Source organism: Ammospiza nelsoni, chromosome 7 (assembly GCF_027579445.1).
Source record: "Ammospiza nelsoni isolate bAmmNel1 chromosome 7, bAmmNel1.pri, whole genome shotgun sequence".
NCBI lineage: Eukaryota > Metazoa > Chordata > Aves > Passeriformes > Passerellidae > Ammospiza > Ammospiza nelsoni.
The window spans coordinates 14,417,445-14,432,608 of NC_080639.1; the positions used below are offsets into that span (position 1 = coordinate 14,417,445).

At 37.3% G+C, this 15,164-nt stretch overlaps 1 protein-coding gene across 5 annotated transcripts in view; it reads right to left on the bottom strand.

Moving 5' to 3' along the window:
• ADAM23 (ADAM metallopeptidase domain 23) overlaps nt 1-15,164 on the bottom strand; it is a 66,288-nt gene that overhangs the window by 6,413 nt on the left and 44,711 nt on the right. Inside the window, exons 22-25 of one of the 5 annotated variants that reach the window (XM_059475754.1) lie at nt 13,744-13,863; nt 12,621-12,789; nt 10,682-10,793; nt 309-363 (exon numbers count right to left, since the gene is read on the bottom strand). In XM_059475754.1, coding sequence (XP_059331737.1) covers nt 344-363; nt 10,682-10,793; nt 12,621-12,789; nt 13,744-13,863 — 421 coding nt within the window. In that variant the 3' untranslated portion in view covers nt 309-343. Of the gene's footprint in view, nt 1-308; nt 364-2,542; nt 2,638-7,254; nt 7,346-10,681; nt 10,794-12,620; nt 12,790-13,743; nt 13,864-15,164 lie in introns of those variants that run through there. The other 4 variants (XM_059475752.1, XM_059475755.1, XM_059475753.1 and 1 more) reach the window with 4 other exon arrangements.

A 15,164-nucleotide genomic window follows, 5' to 3' on the forward strand; every position in this document is an offset into this window, starting at 1 on the left:
GATGCAAGGCTCAACTGAGTAAAATCTACTTCCTAATAAGGTTTCTACCCACAGCCTTTAAGCCACATGAAATGTCTCATGAGATTCTATATTCTGTAAAATTGTCAGTTAATATTTTCTTTCCTATTTTGTCCACACATTAACTTGATTTAAAATTAACCTTGGATTCATTCTTGAAACCAGAATTTGTTTGTTGAGCTGTTTTTACTTTTTTCTCTCTGAACTTGCATCAATGTTTCTTTAACACTTCCCCTCCAACCCCCACCCCACCTCAGTTCATGAACAAAGTTTGCTTAGTTGCAGCTTACGTTTGATATGGACTTGACACCACAGTACCGTATGTTCATATGAACATCTGATAACCTGTGAAACAGAAATCACATCTCCCAGTTTGTAAAGCATTAGCTACCTTCTCTCATAGTTGCAGAGACTAAATATATCACTTGCTTAAATAAAGGAAAAGTTAAAATCCCTTTATTATCCTCACCTGTCCCTCCAGATCTATCTGAATCCGAATATCGGGGGTCTACATGTGCTAGCCCTCTTTGTGTACAAGCTGAAAAGCCTCTTCTGTTCCCCTCTGGCCCCCAGAAGAAACATGCACTTCAAGCTGTGAGCTAGGCCAGGCCAGTGTCTTTGAGGTTCTGCTACAGAACAAACAGCTGTATCTTGCTCCTGTGACAGCAGGAGCTCCAGGAGGCATTTCCAGTGCACATCCTCTATAGGCAGAACAAGCTTCTTCCTTTGGGCAAACAAATGACACCAGGGTGCAAAGCTGATCACTTGTGGGAGCAGTTTGAGAAGTGTGAAACATGAAAAATAAATAATCAATTACATCCTGTATGTTTTAGACAGGGAGGGATTGTCCTACTCCTCTCTTTAGTGCAAGTTCTCAAGCTCTGTGTCTGTTGGAGGCAGGGGCTGCAGTGCTGATGGCAAAGGGCAAAGATGGCCAGGGCACAAGACAGCTTGAAAAGACTCAGAGGAAGAACTGACTAATTATTTTATATTTTCATGACATGTATTTTGTTTTCAGCAAACTACCTTATGCAATACAAAGCCATCATCTAGGGATGTATCCTGTTTCTGCAAAATCTGTGAATGGCTAAGTAATGGGCAAATGTCTCTTACTGTAGAAAACCCATCCAAAAGGGTAAGCAGACTTTTTTTCCCCCAACAGAATCTTGCTTGGTTAATTCCCATGGGCACCCTCCAAACAAGCACTGAGAGAAAAATGAATGTGGCTGAGTCTGAGAACACCAACAGTGACAGGCAAGTTAATAGGGACAAATTGCCTTGTCCAGGAGAAAGGGCAAAGCCTGATTTGCTGCTTCCAGTAGGCCTGAAAGAGATTTTGAAATATTTTCCTTCTATATGCATAGTTAATTAAGGCCAGCTGAAACTTCAAAAATATAAGAGTATAAACCAGAACATTTTCAGGTGACCTTTGAAAGTGAATTACAAGGTAAGATGTTATCACTAGATTCTACTTTGATAACTGCCTTAATCAATTACAGAGTAATTTTTTCTTCTCAACTTTGACATGAAATATGAATAGAAGCCATAGAAAATTTTCTTTGAATTATTATTATTATTACTATTACTTACTCTTCTTGAAGAATTATGGCTTATTGTTGTATCATGGCTTAACCTTGATTCATATTACTGAAAAGAAGCAGCAACTTTAAATGCCATGAGAAATCATTTGTACTGAATTTCTTCCATGATCTGTTGGGAGAACTCTGTCACAGTGTTTATAACCTTTCTAAAGGGAGAACTTTTCTACCAAATACAGGCAGACTGAACACTACAGAAAGGGTAGGAATTAAGTACCTTTGTACAAGACTCTCTGTTTGCTTTAACAGAGTAGTCAAGTGGAATGACTAATCTGTTAGTCCTTGGAGTTACAAAACACATCAAACTAGAGTTGGGAGAGAAATGCTTTCATCTTTCAGGAAATAGCTGAAAGTTTCAAAATGGTCTATCTAAACCTGAATTTGTTTTTTAAATTGTGTATCAATAAAAAAAAAAAACCAAAAACCTTAAAAAAAAAAAAAGTAACCACAAACAAGTTAGGTCAGCTATTCCAGAGTCAACTACATCAACACTCCTGAAAACAACTCTGCTCCTTCCACCACTGACCATTTACATGGCATCTCTTGTCAAAGAGCTGAGCAGTTTGAAAGTACTACTACATTCAAAATATGACATGTATCATTTGGGGGCTTTTTAACCAATACAATCAGCTCAGCTTCAATGCTACGGACAGGAGGTGAAAAAAGACCTTGTTCCTTAAGTGCTAATTTAATTTTCATGAATTCACCTAATTCTTTTGTTGTTATTCAACTTTGCACCCTGATAACATTTGCTATTTTCAAATCCATTTCCTTTCTTGTTTACTGCATGTATAATTTCTTGTTCAAAGCAGTCTGTTAGAGTTTGGGGGTTAACTTGGAACTCTTGTAGCAGGAACTCAAAACTGAGTGATGTAAGCAAGAAATAGAAACGCCAGAGTCACCGAGGAGAAGACATGCGGCATTGCTTACTTAAAGCCCCATCCTGTCCCCCCAAGGACAATTGCTGCTACCAGGATGGCACCAGCGATGGAGCCTATTATAAGATTGGTGGCACTAGGACCTGTGATAAAGGATTAGGGTAAGACAACATAAGAACCAATGACTTCATTCACATTTTGTGAAGCATCTGAAGGGCAGTCAAACAATTCAGGGAATATGGACAGCACACAGGGTGATGCCTCTACACAGTCTCAACAAGGCCAACTTAACTTACTTCTCTTTAACAATAGGAACAAAGCAAGCTGTTGGTCTCTGTATTGTGCTATGCTGACTTCTACCATAGATAAAATCCTAGTATTAGACACTGAATTCCATTGTAACTTACTCCATTATCTGCTTCATGAACAGTCAGCTGAGGACACTAAGATAGTTGTGAATAATTCCTTAACTTATAGCAAAAAGGATGAGTGCTGTATGTTTTAAGACTACAGAAAGTGAGAAAGAAAGAAAAAATCAAAAAGCCCTCTCTTTTTTCATGGAGCTCCTGAAAGGTGCAGATATTTTAATTTGAGCTGAGAGCATCCAGGCACCACTTACTCATCAGAATCCAGACACCCTACAGTTACGTCAATGCTAAATATACAATTGTTTGACAAGAGCAAAGGATTATATAATAGGGAATGAAAGTTGAAATAAAAGTTTATTTCCACTAAGCTTTCCAAACATCAAAGCATCTCTTCATCATCCTCAAGAAGCTACTGAACAACAAAGTGGAGAAGGGTGGAGCAGAAAAAAGAGCAACAAAAAGAAGCAGCACAAAATACGTTCGTGCAATTTTCTGAAGAGGGCAAGAGAACACCTAAATAAGATATTAATAATTGACCCATAAGTGCTCTGTTTACACAGGACAGAGGTTTGAGTAACATTTGCTCTATACAAAAACTTCCCATTGCAGTCTTTGATGTAAAACATTACAAAATGAAAACAACTCAACAGTTCTTCTGCAGCATATCACGCACTTTTTGTTCAACCACTTACATATTCAGGAATAGCCTTCAAAAATAGCTCTTACCCTGTCCCACTCTTCCCAAACCAACATGTCTACACAGCAATTGAAATTTTCCTAATTAATTGTTCTGAGCTGAGTTTGGAAAACTGTCACACAGCTAAAATAAGGAAGAAAGAGGAGCAGCCAGAGAGCAGCAAAGAAAGAGCAAGGGCAGCTGCAACAACTGAAAGTTTTAAGCTGTTAGGTCGATATTACAAAACCTCCTGCCCAACCCCACACACTGCAATAAGCACTTGCCCTAAAGTTTTAAAATTTACTGCAGCCACCTAACTTTACTGCTTCCACTACAACTTTCTCACCTCAGGGCTTCTAGACATTCTGATTAGCTAAAAGAAAACCAAGTTTTAAAAATTGCTTCCTGCAGTTGCTACACATAGAGTATTCAGGAACATTAATAAAATGGTTGGACTGAAGAACAATTTAATGAGCTTTAGAGACAAACAGTGGGCAAATTTGACAACAAAAATCAAAAGGTAATTCTGCACAATTTGGAAGAATGTATCTTATTTGGACTTAAGTCACACCTGGCTCAAATTAACAGGCCTGAGCATGGTGGAATGTAAGTGCCATCCTGCAGGCATTGTTGTTCCAATTAAGGCTTGTAACAGCAGCCTAATGAGCCACCATATCTGACTGAGATCTATTGTTTGCTCTGGATTTCATCAAATGATCTCACAGAACAAAGGACTGAAAACACAGCAAGTGATTTATCTGTAATAAATTTGCCTTGAAAATCTACAATAAATAAGCCTTGAAAAATTCTAAAGCAAATTTCTTCCAAGCCATAGAATGCCATCTTCTCACAAAAGAGGTACAATGATTAATTTATAATAATATAGTCATAAATTAGATAAAGATGTGCCACATCAACACTTTTACATATCTCTTCTCACTATGTTCCCTGGCTGTTAATGCCCAGGGATGTGTATCCATTTCAAAGAGCACATCTAATCACCAAACATCAGTTTATTCTTTAAATAAAGAAAATCAGTATTGGTTTTATTTACTATAAATATTAAATAATTCAATCAATTTAAACAGAAGATGATAATGTACTAAAAATTAGGCTCAGGTAATAGAAAAGTATAAATATTTAAAAAATCAAGCATGTAGAATAGGTAATACGACTAAAGAGCAACCACTTATTTATGAGTCTGGAGTACTCTTAACTGTTGAATTCCGGTTTCAAAATACAGAGATCTAAGAGGATCACTGATGGTCATTTTAAGACAGACTGTGCACATAAAAGTACTTAAAATGAGATTACTTTTATGTGTTATACCTTACTGTAAGGATCTATGCCTTCTTATGTTTTATTAAGCATTACCAAATAAATTGTATTATTAATAAACCAGAATTTTGCTACCAGTAAATGAAGAAAAATTAAAATCCACATGGTTCAGCTCAATAAACCTCTCTGTCACTGAACTCAGATGCTTGACAAACCAGAAGTAAGAGACAGGTCTTAATAACCACCACACTGTGGGATCATTTTCCATCCAGACTATCACAAGAGGCAACACTTTGGTACATTGTTCTTTCCACCACAGCACTGCCATAACCTGCAGACACAGATTTGTCAGGAGGAATCTCCTGCAGATTCCTGCCTGGCACACCTCCTTTTCCTGCAAGGACACTGCCCCAGCATGGCTATCCTACCATCCCTGGCCAACTTTCAGGACTCTGATACAAATCCTACTCAAGGTGTTAAAGCAGAACACACCTGAAACTTCAGCAGACTTCAGACTATCCCCAAAATCTTCAGCATCATCCAATAGATTCTACAATGAATACACACCATTTGAAACTCTGCCAGTATTAGAAAAGGCAAGCTTACTGCAGACTGTCCTGCAGGTAGCAACAACTCTGGTGATCTGATGTCCTTTCTTGCCTGTTGTTTTGCCAGCCAAATCCTCTGGTTTCAGTTATCAAAGCTAAGTATCCATTTTATGGTATGAAAATCCATTTTATGGTATGAAATCTGGAAAAGAAACTACCACACCATTTTGTCCCCCATGATTCCTGAAATAAGGTCATAAATCATTAAGTAATTGAAGTTATTTCAGCACTTTGAACAAGCATTTACAATTTGCAAGTGAAGTGGTGAGGAAGGAGGAAGAAGGACAGGTCCTGGCACGAGGCTGTGATGTTCACACCCTCCCCTGCAGCCACGGCCAGCAGGGCATTAGGAACACAGAGGGAATTTGCATTCCCTGTGTGCTTTCTATAAACCAACAAAACATAGCAGTGGCTTGCCTTGAATGCACATTTGTATCTGAAGAAATCAGAGGACAGAGAAACATTGATGAGATGCAGGCAAAAAGAATGAATAGAAACAAAAAGAATGAGTCAGGTAGTGAGTGATAAAAGCAGAGGAGAGATGAAGAAAAGCTGGCATTGGTATAGAAGGAGCAAGAACAAATGGTCAGGGACACTGGTCAGAGCTGAGTGGCTTGAGACAGCAGGTGAGGGAAGAGACAAACAGAAGAGAACAAGGCAGAATGTAAGCAAAAGGCAAGTGGTCCTCAACTTGCAGGTAAATTTCCTGCTCCAGATTCTGTCCCCCAAATCTCTACATCTTTCACAGTCTTCAGTTTTTAGCAAACAGTTGTAAAAGCTGAAACACAGATCTGATCTTTCTCAAGGAAATGACCTCTCACCTTCTTCCATTTGTTTTCTAATAATTGTCCCCTGAGAATGCAAAGGTCTCTACTCTTCTGAGAATCTCGGATCAGTTTCATGCCTGGACAGGTTCCTAGGGCTGCAGAGTCAGACACACAAAGTGCTGCCTCACTGGACTAGAACTGTGTGTGAATGCCTTTGCACTCAGCCTGACTGGAAATCACAGACTGTCCTGCTAACGAGTCCCCTTCAGAGAGGTGCCACTGTCACATGCCAGATGTCATATATAGAACTAGAAACATGGAGAAGTTGGAAATCTCAGAGCAGCAAAATAGCAGTCATGTCATCTGTAGTTTGCACAGTGAATGCAGAATGAAAATAGCTTTTACATGGGCCTTTTTATGTGTATATATACATGAACACAATTTATATAAATCATAGCCATTGTTAAAATTGAGGTAGTGGGATAACACTTAGGATTACCATTTTCTAGAACTATGAAAAGACAATAAAAATTGCTCATACATATTCTTTATACATGGATACTACACTCCAGCACTGTGCTATCCTGAGGTAACAGAATCTTAGCAACAGAACCTTCAGAAGCTTTACAGTAAAACTACCTGTCTGTATGACTATCACCAGCTTTCATCTGCCTAGCTTGATCATTAGACTAAAAGCCCTGCATGTAATAAAACAGTTCACATTACTCAGTCTATTTTGCAAAATAATCAAGACATCCCTTTTTTCTTCTCCTTTTCCTTTTTTACTTTTTTTGGTAATTTGGTGTAATGGAAACATTTAAACATTTAATTTTATGGTGACAATGTAAAAATTCACAAACTTATTGTTTTATGCCCCACATTATCCCAGACAGGAGAAGGTTCAACACTGCATGAGCAAACCACATGACACAGACACAGTCAAACACACAACAAACACGTCACCACAGGACAAAGCTAGGGGAACACAGAGGGCTCAGGTGCACAGGGTTACCTCACACACCAAGGCACCAGACAGAGAACTCAAACTGAGAAAAGTGCTTACTCTATTCCCCACCCTGTGCCTCCAAAAATCACCCCCAAGGCCAGAATGGTCCCTGCCACTGCACCTATTAGCCTGTTAGCGGCCATGCTCACTGTGTGGAGGGAAAAGGGAACAATTTTTCAGGAAATCATCACGTATATGTCTGAAATGAAAACATGAAATAATTCCTCAAAGGAATACTTTAGAATATATTCCACTGTTGGACAAACAATTCAAGTCTTCTCACAAATCTTTGTTTATCAAATAGTGTAGCTTTAAAAGTTCTGAAATGAGCTCTATTTGGTTTTCTTTGAATGCTTGCAAATATTTCAATGAGAAGTTTTCCTGTAAATTCCTTTCAGCTTGTGATTCTATTATTGACTCTAAAAAGGAACATCCTCAAGCTACTGCTTATTTAAACCAGCCAAAATGTAAATAAATTAGCAATAAAAAACTTTTTTAACTTTCTTTTTGATTACCAGAAACTTACTGTATCCATTATATAATTAAGAATATGAAAACTGGAAACAATTCCACGTCAGGAAAAAATAAAACCCCTCAACTTTTAAAGTAATTACTTTAGTAATTAGTAATATTTTTCTTTGTTACTGCATTTATCAATAGGACTCTCTGTTTATCTATATGACCTAAAACAGGTAACACCTTTTTAAACCAAAAGCCTACCCTAGAAACATGCTTCAGGTAACACCCTAGAAATTTGATATGTTCAGATAGTCCCTCAAGACATTGAGGCCTTACCTTTAATCCTTATAAGTTCCTTAAGGGAACACTTTTCAGGAAAAATTTCTGTTCATCTCCTAGGTTAGAGATTAAAAGTTTGATAGATTCATGGAGTCACAACAGACCACAAGCAAGGAGATTAATTCCCTGTCAAATGGGAACTTAGGGACAAAGATTTTATAGACTCCATGCTGAGTGAAGTGTGTTTTGAACTATGTGGGGATTTTTTATCCTGTTTCATAAATACACACACACAAACACACACACACACACTTGAGACATAAGTTCTGTATTAAACAAACAGTACTCCACTAGTCAAACAAAGGCCTAATTCTGCAAATTAAATTGCAAAGAAGAATCTCATGTGTATATGGAGTCCCACTGATTTCAAAACTGCTAACACTCTAAAAGTAACTCAAAGTCTCTGCAGTAACGAAAAATGAAACAGCAAGAACTCTTTGTCTTCCCCAAACTGCTAAATGCTGTGCACATCTGCTAGTACAGGATACAGTAGGTTGCTGAGTATAGAGTAATTCAAGAGTCATTAATTAATAGCAACATAATAAAGGACCACAATTTTTTTATCCTGAAATAGAGAATGGAGCCAAAAAGCAATTGATGGATGATGGACAAGTCTGAAAAGTGCAGCAGAATAGCAGTCAATTGTCAATTATCACAACAATACATAAATAAATAGCAACACTCCCTACCTACATGTTCTAATTGCAGCAAGAAAAATGCTTGGAGTTTTGGTGTGAAAAAGATCAAACCTATTAGATGAATTTTCACATCATGAGTGTTTCACTTCATTCAATCTTATGGTTAAGGAAAAGGAACTATTTTGGTTTCCTTGACTTAGACTCGTAAACTGGCATATGGCATAGGGAGTAATAAGGGATAAAAATTAATGGAGGCTACTTTTGTATATATTGGGTCATTACAACAAAGGAAACTACTGCTCTACTCTTCTGAAATCTTCTCACAAAGGAATTCCTCTATAAGCACACAGAGAGATCACAGTGTTCAGTCTCTTAAATTCATTTCTAGGTGATTCAACATCAGTAAATTACTGTAACACTGTAAGGAAAATAATCCATCTTTTGAGATCATTGAGCCACCTTGAACAAAAGCACAGTCTGCCATTTTGCAGAGGACTCCACTGAAAAATGCAGTCTAAACTTTGTCTGTACCTGCTGGCAGAAATCCATGCACATACTATCCACTTAAGGCTTTTTCCCAGAATATTTCAACGTTGATGTAATGATTTTCACTAAGGTATCTCCATTCTGCCCTAGATGAGGCAATCTGACTTACAGTAATTTATCAAAGATAAGTGTACCTTCTGTGTTACCCTTCCTACAGACCTTTCCGCAGAGGAGGGAATAATTTCTTATCTACCAGATTAGGAAATGAACAAAGCAAAATTTATATGCTCTCAGTGTCACAGCTGTAAATCCTGCTCTCCTCATCCACACACACAGAGAACTGAACAGCTCTGCAGTGTTGGTCTCCATAATTTTTTTTTAGACTCTCTGAGCAGCATTCCACTGTCAGGAAGGTTTTTAGAGGAAATGGAATGAAAAGTGGCTTGTAAGGCAGAGTACAAACCAGGCAGCTCTACACTGAGCAATGTTGGGAGTCCAGGAAGCACCTGTAAAAATTCCTTATACACATCTGGACTGGTCTACAGACCTCCTTCACACCAGTAACTTGTTTCAAGATGATCTCTTCAAGCAGTTCTTGGCAAAGGTCTACTGGAATCATTCTGCCAAGGGGTAACACAAAAAGGCACACAGGACAGATGTAGAGCCATTCCAGAGGGACATACCAAAATCCTGTCCTTCTTTGAAACCTTGGTACTTTCAGAGTAATTAATTAGAGTCTGAGTCCTCAGGACTACCCTTTTGAACAACTCTTATCTTTTCTCCATCTACCTTGCAAAGGGAGCAGAAGAACCTGGAACTGGGGACTTTGTAAATGCATAAGACTGGATGAATATAGTCTGATGTTGAACAGTGCCCTGATTACAGGAAAGACATTTAAAAAAACTGGACAGCACAACTCCAAAGATATTCTTTGGCAGTGGAGTCAGAGAGAAACTCAAATACTTTCCTTCCTCTTTGAAAAAACTTTTTGGATTATTTCCTCAATACCTCCCCTTTGTATTTGTACTTCATATGTAGTTGAAATATGTACCGAGTACATAAGAACAAGCAACAATGATTGTAAGAATAATTTAACTTATCAAAAATCTTAATTTCTTTTTTCTTTCATTGCAATATGATTTCAAGGAATCTGATTTTACCAGGGACATTCCACTTTTCCATTTTCATGCCACAACTCTCTTAATTAGTTGACTAAGAAAACTGAAAATCTCTTATAAATATTCAATTATCATATAAAAAAATAAGAGCTACACTAAGTCAGATTCCAATCACAATGAAAATGATCATTAAAAAATAGAGAATAAGGGACAAAGGAAAAAAAACATTACCTGTTGAAATCTTCCCCAAATTTAAGTTAGAAAAGTAAAAGTTTTATCAATTCTCAAAGTAGAAAAATCTACTTCCTCTACATGAAGCAGAATTTTACTGTCTGGGTCTAAACACAGCTGTACAATAGTATTTGCTTTTTATATGCTAATGCTGCTACCATGTATCAACAGAAAAACATGAAAAAAACATAAAATCTGAAACAAAACACAAACCCTTGGGTCCTTCATCCTTCTTGCCACCAGTATCCCTGACAGGATCATCAATGCTGCAGTCTGTCCCAGCCCAGGAGAAATTACAAATGCAAGTGGCTTCATTACTACAAACCTAGGGGGAAAAAAAAAAGTGACAGCACTTAATTTCTAACTACATTTTATTAACATGTCACATTGTATTTATTTAACATGTAATTAGACATTTAAATCAAGGTACAAAACGTACCTATTTATATACTGTATATATTGCACTGAGTGTTTGGAATGTCATAACACACCTGGAAGTTTGCCTCAACCCTCCTAATACTCTGACATGCTAGGAGAAGCAGAACTGGTTCTATCATCACTGGCACACACCTGCACAGGCTGTGAGAAATGACAGCCATGTAGCTAGACTAGTTAGACCTTCAGCAGCCAACTGTCTGGACTTGGAGCCTGGAAGCCCAGAAGGGATACAAACATTTGCCTTTGAAAGGTTCAGGACATGGTTACACTTTCCCACCTCCCGTTTACAGCCTGCTCCCATGTAGAACAAAGTCAATATATTTTCATTCGTTTTGTCAGCATTTTTCCTCAGCAGCAATGAGGAATGCTTGTATTATCTCCCTAAAAGAGAGAGAATAGTTCTTCCTCAGTTTACATTTATCTGAATGACCTCTAAAAAAGAACTTGGCACTCTAAAATGGGCAGTATTAGATCCAGAAAAATCTATCCAGTGGACAAAACCTAAACCATCAAATCGATAGTAAGAGCTAATAGCTGTAAGCTTCCCATATGAAAAAGAACATGGAATGGTGCTGCTAGAAGAGGTTGCTGTGGAAAAGAGCATGACCCAAGAAAGAGACATAATGCATGAAGTTTTGATTATAGGACTAGAAATTAGGTCAATCCTTAGACAAACAGCTGATGGCTTTTGGACACTGGAACATAATCTGAAAAAAACCCAGGAAACAACCCACCCACAAATGATTCTAAGTAACACATGTGATTTTTAAATTCAACTTTTATCATGCTCTGCTTTTAAGAAGCACTCACTGGAGAATCTTACCTAAGAACTTGAAGATAAGCACATTTTATGGCAGGTTTGATCAACTGAAATACTCTTTTAAAATTAGGAATTGTAATATTCCACAACAAACAGGTTAAGATGGTTCACTCACCCTTCATGTCACTCAAGAAGTACTACGATGATTTGTAATCTCCTAGGTAATTTACTTTCAAATTTTAAAATTCTTATTGTTGATTTTGAACCTAACCCTCTATTTTGAAACAGAGAGACAAGTAGAGACAACAAGAAGAAATTATCCCTTCTGTACAAAGTCTAGCCCTTTAGGCAAGTATTTGTCTCCCTGAATCCCATAGTGAAAGGTTTTATTGGTATTTAAAACAGTGATCTGTTCGTCAAAACAGACCAAGCACCTTAGAAAAATGAATTTTGTGAGTAGAATAACAGAACATAATGTGCCTGAATGTAAAATGATACACTTTGGAACTGTTCGACAACTGTTTGGAACTGTTCAAGAACTCCCTCTCTCCTAAGGACCCACGGTTTGGAATTTTAATTATTTAAGCCATGGGCTATAAATCTGTGAACACAAGACCAACTTCATAAAGGTGTTAGTGTGCAGGAAAAAGTTTAATTCAAGATGGCAAGTAGCTTGAAATAAGGGTAGTACATTACATAAGTCCTTCCAATAACTAATGTCAAAGGTCTTTCTGGCTACTTACAAACCTGATTCTTTGGATATAACTGCAGAACCGATTTGAGAACTTTCCTTTCCAAAATTTTTTTTTATGCATCACGAAATGGCAGTCTTCCCCTGAATCCAACATTTGTAGTTTCAGATTAAAAGGTCTTAGGAAGACTTTCAAGTGTTAGGATCAGGCAGAGCAGAGAGAGCTGGGGAAGCTGAGCTGCTCACTCCCAGTACAGACTCACCCCATGACCAGAACAGACTTTTCCATTGGAACCAATGGGGCAGCTGCTTATGTTCAAGGACTGGATTGGCAGGCACTTTTTGTCCAGACACATCATCTGAGGTCCACATGGAGCTCCATCCTCCACATAACCTAAATCCGTATCATCATCTAAAAGAACATGAGCACCACTGGGAGAAAAGTTTTAAGACAGTATTAGTATTATGACTGGAATCTTTTGAAAATATTAAAAGCATGTTGGTGTAGATGCTGAAAGCCCCACATCTTTCTTTTATTCAGACAGACTGAACAAACTCTATAGTTTTTCTGTCTGTCCACAGCAATGACACTGTTCCAGTTGTCAAAATAAAAATAAGTCCAGATTAGAACCTAAATACTCAAGAAGCGCACCTTAGGCTTTGGGGATTTTTCAAGACTCTAACAGACCACTTCCTTATTTTTTCTTTTTCTCCAAGTGCTGTGAAATATTATTGCTAGAAAAAACTCTAAAAAACTAACTTCCCATGTGATTTAAATAAAAACACTAGTGGAATAATGGAACAATGGAAGAATTAAGAACCACTGTTCACTCAGGACCCAACCATCCAAGACAGTACTCTTAGGGTGACAATAACTGCAATGTTGCAAATGACTTCAAAATACAAATCCAGTATTGTGCACAGACCCAGTAGTGCAGGAGACTGAAACTCATTTATCTGCTCTTTAACTGAAGATCTTACCCTGCCACAACTCTGCAGTTTCCTCCCTCTCAGCCTTCACTTCACTACAGCTGTTTCTTTGAGTATTTAACACTCAAAATCATTCTATTTAAAATATGAGTCTTTGGCAATCACAGACTTTCTCCACCCCCAGAAAAACATAATGCTGAGTATTCAGTTCTGACTGAAGTTCTGCTATTGGGATCAAGGGAGAGATTCAGGAGTATAATGCACATTTTACTCTCTTTAGATGTGGAATATTGGACTTTTTATGGTTTGGGGATGTTTTTTAATCAAGAGAAATATCACTCAGAATAATGATTTTGCTGCAATTACCTAAAATTCAGACTCTCATATTTGTGTGTCTCTTAATTTAATTAGGTTTGACAGAGATAAATCATGTTGGAACACCGCATTATCTTTTACCTGCAGTCCACTATGCGTCCTTGATGATAAAAAGAATTTGGGATAATTTCTCCTTGAACTTGACCAACTCGTGGAACTCTAGTAAGATTAGTACAGAGCAAAAAGCCACAGAAAACATCACTGGAAAATGAAAACAAAAATCAAAATATTACTGGATTAATATGAGGTAAACTTACAAAAAAGAAAGTCTGGCAATGGTGCTGCTGATCACACTAATTTATTACCATAAGCCACATGACAGACTTTCAGAGTGCAAGCCTTGAAATAAAATATTATTTTATTTAAATGACAGAAAGCAGAAACAAGTCATGGCTCACTCCAATGCACCAGGGAATGCTCACATGAGCACAGAATGTATCTGTGCTGTAAGAACAATCCAGTACAAGTAGGAGGAGCCAAACTGTACAAAGTTTTGTCAAGTTAGGCTGAAATGCTTCTCTCTCTCTGGCAGCTTACACACCACACATTAATGTCAAGTTTGAAATCTTCATTGCATTTTATTTCCTTTGCAGGACAACAGAACCATAACAATTTCTAGTGTGAAGTTGTGTGTGCCCAAGTTTTTGTAAAGAATCTGCTTTTTTAATGTTATTTTATATCTGCATATATTTAAATATCTTTTATATCTTCAATAGAAGGATATTAACTAATACTGATTGTCTAAGTCACAGAAGCAGCTGAATGAATGCTGGAAACTGACTTTGTTAAAACTGAAAAAAACATTAATATCCCATCAGTCAGATCATTGTCCTGCATTTCTCTACCAACAAAGAAATGAGGGCTTTTATAGAAATGAGGGGTTTAACATAGACATTAGAACACACTATCGCCATCTAAATTAAACAATGCCTTTCTTATTGATCCTATCTGAAAACTAATAATATTAAAAAATCCACTATACAAGCATCAAATAGTAAAAGAAGGAAAATGTTATTCCAAAACTGAAATTTGTATGTACATAACTAAAAATTACAAAACAGAAGTAAATCAGGAGAAATTTAAGTCTATCTACTAATGATCATTTACTTGAAAAATACATTTAATCAAATATTCATCCAGCAATGATCACATGGAAATTAATCGGGCCTTTCTCTATAGCATCCAAATGTCTAATAGTCCTCTCTGGTCAAAATAAATGTTGGAACAAAGTTGACCCAGCATAATCTGGTGTCAGTCCCAGAGCAAGTACAGAGTGTGTGTATTTGCAGCCTAATTTATCCCTGCCAAGGCTGAGGTGTTTTTATGTTATGAACTTGTGACTTTTTGCTGTCTTGTCCCTCAGCTACTCTGAAATAACTGAAGTCACAGTACGTTCTTCTGAAAATCTAGAATGATTTACAAATCTATTGCTGAGTCACTTATAGAATTGTCAGAGTGCAATTTTTTCAAGATGCAAACCTCATGAGGGAAAAGAGATTCAA